The 11527-nt window shown below is 33.4% G+C and overlaps 1 protein-coding gene and 3 long non-coding RNA genes across 4 annotated transcripts; 2 read left to right on the top strand and 2 right to left on the bottom strand.

Annotated features, from left to right (window-relative positions):
- The first annotated feature begins 6076 nt into the window (after positions 1-6076).
- Positions 6077-7018, top strand: LOC106333736. The gene is made up of 3 exons (XR_001268449.1): positions 6077-6529; positions 6672-6844; positions 6936-7018. It is a non-coding gene; the product is annotated as an uncharacterized LOC106333736 (long non-coding RNA).
- Positions 7019-7103: 85 nt separating this feature from the next.
- On the top strand, positions 7104-7579 carry LOC106332381. Its single transcript, XR_001268065.1, has 3 exons — positions 7104-7190; positions 7256-7373; positions 7451-7579. It is a non-coding gene; the product is annotated as an uncharacterized LOC106332381 (long non-coding RNA).
- Positions 7580-7944: 365 nt separating this feature from the next.
- Positions 7945-9566, bottom strand: LOC106332382. Its single transcript, XR_001268066.1, has 3 exons — positions 8625-9566; positions 8432-8532; positions 7945-8349 (listed from the first exon to the last, which is right to left on the bottom strand). It is a non-coding gene; the product is annotated as an uncharacterized LOC106332382 (long non-coding RNA).
- Positions 9567-10471: 905 nt separating this feature from the next.
- LOC106330903 (protein TIFY 5A-like) lies at positions 10472-11126 on the bottom strand. The gene is made up of 3 exons (XM_013769294.1): positions 11017-11126; positions 10818-10932; positions 10472-10723 (listed from the first exon to the last, which is right to left on the bottom strand). The coding sequence occupies exons 1-3, from the start codon at positions 11082-11084 to the stop codon at positions 10472-10474; spliced, it is 435 nt and encodes a 144-aa protein (XP_013624748.1). The 5' UTR covers positions 11085-11126.
- Between the last annotated feature and the right edge of the window lie 401 nt (positions 11127-11527).

Below are 11527 nucleotides of genomic sequence, written 5' to 3'. Positions count from 1 at the left end.
AATATTTCCTCGGAATTCATCGGTTTTTTCCGAGGAACACATTGTTCCTCGGAATTTCCTCGGAATATTCCGACGCACGGATGTTTCCTCGGAATTCCGTCGGTATATTTCGAGGAAATTCCGAGGAACCCCAATTTTTTGTTTCCTCGGAATTTCCTCGGTATATTCCGAGGATTTCATTTTCCGTCGGAATGTCCGTCAGAATACCGCTGTTTTCTTGTAGTGCAAAATCACTTTGTAAATATAGTCTAGGGGATGTAACAATATGTTTAATTAGTTTTTATCTCGAATATATTTATCTCTTTCTGTGTGTTCATTTTTTTCTCATAAAACTTTGCATTAAACCTGGACCAAGGCCCAAGGTTATCATAGCAAGTCATCGTCATTCTCTCAATTTTGGTGAATGATACGGCTCATGAGATATGCTGACCATAAATCAAACTAGATTATATATAGTGCAAAACAGAGAAAGAGAAGAAACGCAAAAGACAATCAACGGCTTGAGTAATTAGCTTTCAATAAGTGTCCAACAAAGCTTATACTGTATATATATTTATTACAAAATGTGACATAATCCCTTCCTGGCGATTCCCATCCTAATAAACACACACTACAAAACATGTTTTTGCTCATTGGCAGACTTCTTTTACAAGAGTGTAGGTACAATTGTCTTCTTCGGTTTCAGAAGAAACACCTTTAGTCTTGCATCCCTGCAAATTCAGTTAGAATCTCGCTTTGCATGATTGGTGAAATGCAACAATCATGGCTCAGAACGTGGAACACGCCCCCTAAATCGCAAAAACACCAAATTCATGGAAGGCGCATCAAGTTGGCCGACTATATTTTCTCTTTTCATTCATGTATGATTTTTAAGTTGGACCAATTTTAATTATTTTTATTAAATAAATTTTAATAAGACTAACAATATGTAGAATCTTTAAACTACTTTCATTATAATATATTTCGATATCTTTTCATTTAAAATATAAATATATATATATATATTACAAATTTCAAAAAAATATGTTTAAAAAGATTTTAACAAGATCCCAATTTTCAAAAATTATATGTAAATATTTTTACTAATTTTGTGATTAATTTTTAAATATTATTATACATTAATATATTCAGTTATCGTTTATAAAATAAAAAATAAATATTATATCATATTTTTATCAATTATATAATCACAATCAATCATATTAAAAGAAAATTATTATCTTGATTTAAATATTTTAAGAATATATTAATTCTAAAAACAATTATGTAAATATTTTGAATAATTTTGTAATTAGCAATGGAATTTATTATGTATTAATATCTATACAGTTATTGTTTATACAATTAAAAAATAAAAAATTCTATCATACTTTTATATATTTTATAATCATAATCAATTATGTTAAAATAAAATTATTATATTTAACTACGTATGATAAAAATATAAAATATTTATGTTAAAAAATATAATATGATGACAGACTACAATATATATATAAAAACTAGCATATCTTAAATTTTTGTATATACAATAATGTATTATGTAAAATGAATAAACATAAAAATATTACTAAAATGAATCAAGTTTTAAAAGACGGGTAAAAATTTAAAATAAATTAAATACAAAATAATTTTCAAATATGTTTTTTCATGCACATAAGATAAATATATAATAAGAAGCAATAAATACATGTAATAATTTTAAACAATTGATTATTTACAACATGTAAACTATAAATTATTTTATTTTAAATAGTTATATAAATATTTAAATACTTGATTAAAATTAAAAATGTATACCACTAAAGAACTAAACTAAATATATATATACATATAAAAAATTAAAAATAACACTTGAGCGGTTGCGCGGGTCAAGATCTAATTTTCAATCAAAATTAAAAATATATGATTTATCTAAATTTTAAAATCGTCAAGGGAATAATTCATGATGAACATTTTGTGGACGGGAAAATTCCTAAAAAAACTTTGGCTGTTGGAAAAAATTCTCGACGACGTATGTTCGTTGGGAAATTCATGATGGTAAGTTGTTTATTGAGAATTTTTTGGACGATGATGTTTACTGGGAATATTTCTGACGATGGGATGATCGTCGGGAATTATATTCTTCAAGATTTTTCGATGACCAAACGTTTGTCACAAATTTTCCCAACAAAATTTTCATCAGGAACTATTATCAAGAAATTTTTCATTGAGTTTTCAGATGGTCGCTTTTTTGATAATGCGGTCAGTGTGAATTGATAAGAGGATTTTGACAAATTTTTGTTTCTGACAAGATATGTCAGACAAAATGTGTCCGTCAAAAATGCGTAAAAAAGTTATTTCCGACGAATTTTTAACGGATACGATCATCATGAATTGTATGTTTTCTTGTAGTGTCTAAATAGTAAATAAACAACAATTAACCAAATAGTAGTTATAATGGGAAATAATAAATTATGCATGGAATAATATAATTATGTCATACAGTAATATAAATAGATGCATGCAACAATATAATTATGTTTTGCTTGCACGTAACCACGATCCATATACAGTTGATTCAGTTGTGCGAGATGCAAAGAAAGTAACTTCTTTTTTATGATTTTTACTACTTTTGGGAGTGGTAAATTATTTTCTTTCAATTTCTAGTTCATATTTTAATATAGAACATCGCTTTTATTACCTTCAAACAAATGTTGTATGTAATATTCCTACTACCATTTGCTCTTCTCTTCTATATATATGTGTCACTACACTCTTCACAAACCACATCTATCTCTCTCTATCTCTCAAAATGTTTAATCATGCTTGGAAGCCGATTATGAACAGGGTTCGACCCCAGTTCCTCACTAGATTCAAAAACATAGTGAGGGAGATAATGTCTGGCCATCGTTTTGTCGGGGAGTGCATCCCTACAGGCCTGGAAAAAATAAAGGCTGGAAGCCCAACAAATAAAAAGGCTGCCAAGAGGATTCAAACTCTCTACCTATGAGAAAAACCGATGCTATATAAACCATCTAAACTAGTGAAAACTTTTGAAAAAATGGCCGCAAACTGTGTATTATATTAATGGCCGGAAGCAGATGCTTCCACGGCTTCTGCCCAGCGCCGCTGCTACATCCCTACATGGCATAGCTGAAACCTTTTATACTAAAAAGTATGCTGGAGTGGTGATGAATGTATCTTAACCTCACCACCCATATTTTTGCCATCTTCATTTACCTTGATTCGCGAAGCTTCTATTAAAGCGCTTTTGGCATTTATCATGCAACAACTCATTCTAAGTTCTAACCAGCGAAGATACATTCACCTTTTTAAAAATCAATAAGATACAGTCATCGAACATCATTATCTGCGAGAAAACAAAAATTTAAACAATATAAAATTTTGAATATATTTAAGAAGTGTATGAAAACACATGGGCGGACCTTTTAGAAAACAAAACCGGTGTGCAGGTATATATATATTGAAACGTTGCTTCAATAGTTGTTCACTGATGCTATTTGTTACTCTTATATATTGCTAAATATTTGCTCACTATATGTAATTACTAGTAGTATTCTGTTTTTTTAATTAGCATTCTAATATATATGAAACTGAAAATAAAACTGAAATAGTGGTCTAAATATTAGCATTCTAATATATATGAAATTAGTGAGATTATAACTTTGGAAGGTGAATATATAGATTTAAACCATAAAAACTGAAAGATAAGAATTCTTTTGCTATGCTATTTTAGTTTTTGAAGCCGCACGACTCCTTATCAATTTTAACAGCCATTATTATCTAAAAAAGTATTTACATATGTTGGGTATTGATTGGACTATATGATGAAATGGAGGTTTCTATTTGCTTGTTAGGAACTCCAACGATAAATTTATTGTAGTTTTGCCTTTTATAGTAGAATCTGTGTTTGTATTTTTGATTTTTCTAATAGACTAAATTAAAATGTTAAAAAGTAAAATTTTATGTCTTGAGCGTATAGATTTAAAAAAAAAACAGATATAAAATACAATAAAAATATTGTCTACTTTTTTATGCATATTAAGATAAATCTTAAAAAAGTTGTTACAAACATAGATATTTATGGTTAAAACATGTGGTTAAACACCTTTCCAGGTATAAAATACCTATGATCAACTTAATATACAATTAAATTAATTTTGGGCAAAATCTAGCATCAGCACAACATAATATAAATGATACAATAATCTAGTTATAAGCATCGTTATCCAACCATATATCAGCCTAATTTATAGCCTAAAGTGAGACTATTCACACATGCTTGAAGTAAAAACAAAACATGGTTAAAGTAAAAAAGAAAAGGAAAAATCATAAGCATAATGAAGGCAAATTAAAAAAGGGATTGATTAGACATCTTCACTAAATGGATTAAATGTTGAAATCTATATACCAAAGAAAGAACAATGTTTAGGATTCAGAAGAGGCATATGAATTTCAAAGTTAATCAAACATGGTAGGGGTTTTAGCCCAAAACATATTCTTACAAGAAATAAAAACAAAGTGGATCGACTCAGCTAGATATTGATTGGATCTTGGATTATTGGTTTGGAATAGCCTAAAGAAGGATTTCCACTGTTCGATATGATATCTTCTATGACTTTGGATGAAAATCTAGAATATCTGTTGGGGCTCATATTGGGCTCCCTATTGCTCGTAATGGACTATATGAGGTTTCATCTCCCCTTATGGCGGAAGCGCTGGCCATGAGGGAAGCAGTGCTGGAAGCAAAGCGCACCCCTCTTCTCAAAGTTTGGCTTAGAACCGACTCTCAGGAGTTCGCTAGAGCTATTAACTCGAAGAAATATCTGGTGGAGCTTTTTGAAGTTCTCATGGATATCAAATTTCTATCTTTTTCTTTCAGTTTTTTCTTTGTTTCCTTTGTTGGTCGTGAGCACAATGTGATAGCTGACTCACTCGCGAAATCAGCTCTGCATAACCTCCCTTCTATCTTGTACTGAACTCCCGTTTACATCTATAAATCTTCATGTTGCCCCAAAAAAAAGACTATATGAGGTTTCAATGACTTCAAATTCTACTTTTAACTTTTTTTGTCTTCTCATCTGAGCTCAACTCTATTATTCTTGCTTTCTTTTCTCCTCTTAGTTCATAGTCATACCATATCTTTACAAGGAATCCGTAACAAAAAAGATGAAGGAGACTTTCAAACACCATTACACCAGATAGTACTAGAGGTATAGGGAGAAAAAAAACCCAATATTACTAGAGGTATAAGGAAAAAGCCCCAATAGCTAGTGGATATTTCAAATTTAAAGTCCTACAGAAATTTAAGATATGGAACATACAACGACATATAAATGTTTTTGCCCATATTGAAACTATTAAAATATGAAAGTTAGGGCCCTAAGATTAACTATGTGAAATGGAGCCTAAGACATTTGCCCCTCTTTTTTTGGTCGTCACTGGCGACTCGTGGACTATATTCATGGTAATTCATTACAATCTTAATGTCTCGGATGCTGGCAATTGCATAGAGTGGAGAATCCATCATTGTCGTGGGTCACAAGTTGCAGCGATGCTTTAGAGAATTTGATCAGCACCTCCTCCGATTCTATCATCTGGTGCTTTAGAGAATTTGATCAGCACCTCCTCCGATTCTATCATCTGGTTCTCACATATGGAAACATAGAAAGGATGACTGTAGGCACCATTTCTCCACCCAAAAAAAAAACATGGGATCATTTAAAAACGATAAGCTGGCAGTGCCATGGTAGAAGATTGTCTTGTTTTCTCAATCTATCCATCAGCATGCGTTTCTATACCTCTCTGATTTTCCTGCTTTGTCATTCGATTGATCTTTTTGATCATTGTAGATGAGATATTTTTATCAACATACTTTGCATCTCAACAGAATAATCTTATTATATAAAATAGAGTTTGCTCTCTCCGTAGAGAGACACCTAGAATGCCACATAGGAAAGTCGGCTCACATCATGTCGACACGTGTCCCATTTTATCTGTGCTCTGCGTTTCATTTATTTGAGTTTATTTGTTTTTGTGTGTATGGGTTGGGAAAGTGGTGGGTTGTGGTTGATGTAGTACATGTCTGTAACCTGAATAAGAAAACCCTAGACTTCTGGCTCTGGCGTTGTCTTCTCCTTCTTTGTTTTCAGAAACTTTTCATCTTCGTTTGAATCATCTGTGGCATTGAAACGCATCCGTTTGTTTCTTCTTCATGATTAATCTCCATTACTTCAGTTACCACGATGTAGCCTTGACTGCATGCTTTGATTAGGAGTCGGTGAACCTGAGCGTATAAATAGGCCAGCTTTCTTTCTCTTACAGTCATCTTATTAATCTGTTTAAACAGGAAAACACATTTTTCTGAGATATAGCTAACTCCCAAGTTTTCCTTACCGAGATGGAGTCTGGAAGATGTTCTTCGAAAGTTGAAGTTAGATTGCTGCGATTCTGGGAGTATAGATATGTTAGGCGTGGTGGTGAAACTGATCATATCACAGTCGATATGTTTTTGATTGATTGGAAGGTGAGTCGGTTGTTACGCTCTTGATAATAATAATGCAATTGCAAGTGAACTATCATGAAAATTACGAATCTGTTCTTTAATAATTTCATTAGCCATCTATGATCTGTTTTGCTATTCTGATATATTTCCAATCATTTTTCAGGGAACTCTCTTGCCAGCCACTGTGAATGCAAGCCGTGTTCCAACCTTCCGACCTCATCTCACGGCGGGAGCGATATATTCTATCGCCGGATTTGATGTGGCTCTGTTGTAATCAAAACTTCAGGCTGTCTGACTCCTCCCTTTTGGTTCGATTCGGTGATGCAACCTCCTTAAGTAATTCATCATTTCATATTTAGCCCTCCAATTTATTCATATTTATTGTAAATAATATGTTCGATGCATAATCACATTTTTAAAATTGCAGGGATGTTTCTGTGACCTTGAGTATGTTCGACTCAACAACAGTTTCGTTTCACAAAAGACTCAAAGCCATGCGTGGTGATCCAAAAGGTATTATTTCGATTGAAAAGCTTCTCATATGATATAAATAACAGCTCAAATATTTTGTCAATACATTCATGAAATTTTATCATGCAGGTCGTCTATATCTTAATGCCACATCAGGAACACACATTTATTTCGATAAAGAGACTAATGTAGGAGAGAGCTACTTTTACAAGTGAGTAGTATGATGATTTTATATGCATTAGAATATTTTTATATAAGGTTTTTATATTTATGCAGGTTGGTCTCCACAGACACTGGGCTTCCCTCAGCCGCTCCACTGCTGAGGGGATATGCTAAGGTTGAGACTCTAACCATAGCTGAGCGTAATGAGTTTATAATCACAGCTCTAACTCAGGTAATACATCTTCCCTGACTAATTTTAAAATTGCACGTGTGGCACCATCGATATGATTCTGGTCATCCTACATGTAGGATATTGATTTCATATGCACTGGGAAAGTGACAAGCAGCAAGATAGAGAAAAGGATGATGTTCTGTTGCTTGCTCCGTTGTACCAAAAAAAACTGCAGCGCGCCGTTGTTGATATGGAAGGAAAAACATTCACCTTTCAGGTCAGGGTCAGTACTTACAACTTCACGTCTAATCATCAGACTTTCACAGTCGCATCCTTAACGAACGTGAACGCGTACCATACCCTGACTTTGTTAATAATGCAAGTTTTGTTATGTTTCTTATAAGTTATACAAATAACTATAGTTTATTCGATGTGATCAGGGAGGCGACAACAACAATGGACCTGCAGGTGATGACACAGTCGTTGCTAAGGTTGAAACTGGTGGAAGTAGTGAACAGTCAGCATCAAATACGGGAACAGCCCCGACTGGTAATGAGCAGAAGACCCCTCCCGAGAATGCATCTTTGAAGATGGTCAAGAAGGCACTCATGGCATAAGTTGTGATAATAAGATCTATGGACGCAGTTTTTCCCTTTTTAAATAATGCTATCACATCAGTTTTCGTGGACGAGTTTGTTAGAGCATGTTCATTGCAATAAACCCTAAGTGGGTTCTTAGGCAATATTTTAGTATTAAAATTAAGTTAAGAGATTATGTTAAGAAACACCTAAAATTAGTCCTCTATTGCTAGTTTCTTAAGTTAAAGATTCTTAAAAAAAAATGCCAAAAGTGGGTTTGTATCAAAAAATATCAAGTCTCAAACTGCAAAACAGATCCAAGCATATCAGACTATTGATTCCATTTTTAGAACATATAATACACTGAGACTAACAATTCTCTTACAACGTTTAAGAAGAAGTGACTAATACGCGTTGGTGATCCAGGAACTAAAATAGGCTCCCATACTCTCTCCAACCTATGATCAACCAAGAAGGCAAGGTTTAGACAGAACAGGTGAGATGATTGATAAATAAATACTAACAAAGCTGAAGTCTTACATGTAATGCAGGCGCTCAAAACCAGTACTTGATCCTAAACCAGAAACACCAAGACTTTGAAGGCTATTGGGAGTGAGGATGTCTCCTGATGGCAGAGGTACCTAAAGGCAGAGAAACAGAGACAAGTAAGTAACTTAAAATAAAGTGGTCAATGGATTTGCTGGAGCCATTGATATAGCATTTGCTAACGCACATCCTATGTTTTGAAGCTCTCTCCAGTTTCTCAGATTTCCTCTCCATAGAATCTCTTTGTATTATCTCAGTTTTCCCTTCTTTGAAGTTGTACGCAACCAGCTTAACACACAAACAGTAATCAGCCAATCCACATTCTTAACATGTTGAAACTTGAATCCTTTGAATGGAGGGTGTTGCAGAACAAGAGTATCTCTGTCTGTGACTTGTTCCAACACCATTAGAACCCCACAACCATGTAATTTCTTTCCATGAAAGTCTTCCAACAGAATCTGGAAAGGAACTCCTCTTCCCAAAGTTGTTTTTTATATATTTGAACCAAGCTTCATTCTCTGTGCATTCATCTTTAAGGCTATGTCCTGAGAACGTCAAACAACTTCCAAGCTGTTCCTCTGGATTTATTTTGAACTTGAATCGCCGAGACTTTGACCACTTTTGCTTCCTCCTGGTTCTCTGCCATCCTTCTCGATGAGATAAAGTCTCTTCTTTCAGCTGAGTGCGGTGCTTCTCATTCTTGCACAGCTCGTCTTAATTCCTTTCAAGATCAGATGCAAACTCTTTCATATTATCAACTACAAACCTGTCACACTCTGTTTCTGTACAGATGCAGAGCCCTTCATCGGAGTTAACTACGGTCAAGTCGCCGACAACCTCCCTCCGCCTTTTGAAACCGCCAAGCTCCTCCAATCCACTTCAATCTAGAAGGTAAGACTCTACGGCGCCGATCCCGCCATCATCAAAGCCTTAGTCGAGGCTACCTCCGACAAATCTTCGGGGAAGATACAACCCAAATCTGATGTCGAGTTGAACTTTTGTTTTGCTCCCAAAAAAACCTATCCAATGCCCATCCAACACGTGTCCAGAAGAACTGTTCTTTCAAGTGCTTAATTAAGAGCCGCGTCTTAATTTAATTGCCATTTTTCATTTATTTTAGTTACTCATTTATACTAAGAACCACCCTTAAGAACTTCCAATAAACATGTTCTTGTTTTCTTAAACATCTATGTTTGACACGGACAATCTTTTTAATAACTAATTAATTTTTATTACGATTTTACACCTATGTTTAAGTTTATCAGTAGAATAAAACAATCTGGCCATGTACGATGTTTAATTAGTAAGGCTTTATTTTTCTCTCATCAATAGTATGGCCACTAAACTGATAATAATATTTTATTGCTTGCCTGTTGTCATATTTTTTGGTAAATTAATAAAGTCACTCGAGACCATGAACTCAGAAGGTTTGCATGTATTCTGGAAAGAAAGGTGAATGTCACGATGAGAGAAAAATAAAGCATGATCAATATGGTTGATACAAGAGAAAAACCATAGAAAAAGCGCTGGTGGAAAGAAACATATCCCCTTTTAACATGAAAAAATTCTTTATATATAATGCTGTAAAATCACAAGAAATGATGTAATACCACATCCATTTTTTCGTATATAACTAAAACATAGATTACTTAACAAAAGAAAATTATCTTAAAAATCATATTATAAAAAATAACAAGTATATTTATTTTTAAAAAAAATCTTAACTAATTTTTAGATAACATGGTTTATTTAGTTTTCAAATACAATAACATTGTACAAAATTAACTAATATGTATATTTTTAAATAATAAAGTTTATATTGAATAATACTCTAACTACTTTAATTATTTGTTAATTTTTATCTCGCCGGTAGGGCGGACCGGCCCTAGTAAAGAATATAGTAACGTAAAATTATATTCAAAATCTATCTTGGTATTAGTATGCATATTGGGAGTACATCACTAATACCAAGACATGAGAAACATAATACAACTGAATTTCCATTTTGGATCACTTATACAAAATACAAAACTGCTAAAGTATGTCAAATAAAAATTGAGAAACAAAATAAAAACAATATGGTCGTGAATGATGATGGTACGGTGAAGCTGCTTGAATTCGAATCCTCCGTTTCTGAAGAAAACTTTGGAGAGATCTTTTCATAGAAGCCTTTGGATTTGGAAGCTGATGATGATGTAATCGGGTCAACCTGTTCCGAGGATCCGACCCGTTTGAGGATGACCTCTCTTCCATCTCTCTACTCGCGATCAATATTATAGATTTCGCCTGCATTCATTCATAAAACATTAATGATTAATAAAATCCATTAATTGCTAATAAAATATAAATCATATAGGTGAATGCCTATATATGTACATACCTGAAGATGGGCAACATTCGAAGAAACACACATTTTTTCACTGTAGAAAATTGTGATCCTCTGAGATTCTTCTTCCTTCGATAGTGAATTTCCACAGCTTCTTGATTCTACCACCCTTCAAATCAATTAATGAAATTTATTAGATTCATGTATATTAGTTAAATTTCATAGATTAGATTCCAGAGAGAAAGACACTTACGAGGTATCTGACTCATCATAAGAAGATGTTGGAAAGAGACGAAGTTCCAAATCGCAGTTGTTCTCCATCTTCTGAGTTGTAAGAACAAGAATTGATGATGCTGATGCTGGTGGCGGTGATATTGTGTGTGGATTGATAAATATAAGTTTATATATATGTTTGGTTTCTGAGAAGGCAGAGAACACGAGAGAGCTAGTGGAGACAGAAGACGGTATCTTAGGACAGAGACAGACAGATCACAGCTTCTTTCTAATTATATCATGTGGAAAATGTTTTTTTTCTATTTTTATATTTGTGCTATTTATGCAGTATTAAGGTTTTGGATTTTTTTATTGATTGAACTACAGAAATAAAAGAACAAAAGCTTCATTTTCGCTGCAGTTTAATACTTATCCTAAATTTCTACTGGCGGTTCGACGCATTTTACACATTTTAATACTCACTAGTTTTTGTCAAAGTGTCGATTGCTGAATAGTTCACCGGTTTACTATAGTTCACAGGCGGCGTATTT

This window comes from Brassica oleracea, chromosome C3, assembly GCF_000695525.1.
Source record: "Brassica oleracea var. oleracea cultivar TO1000 chromosome C3, BOL, whole genome shotgun sequence".
Classification (NCBI taxonomy): Eukaryota; Viridiplantae; Streptophyta; class Magnoliopsida; order Brassicales; family Brassicaceae; genus Brassica; species Brassica oleracea.
This window is presented reverse-complemented; position numbering and strand designations above follow the sequence as displayed.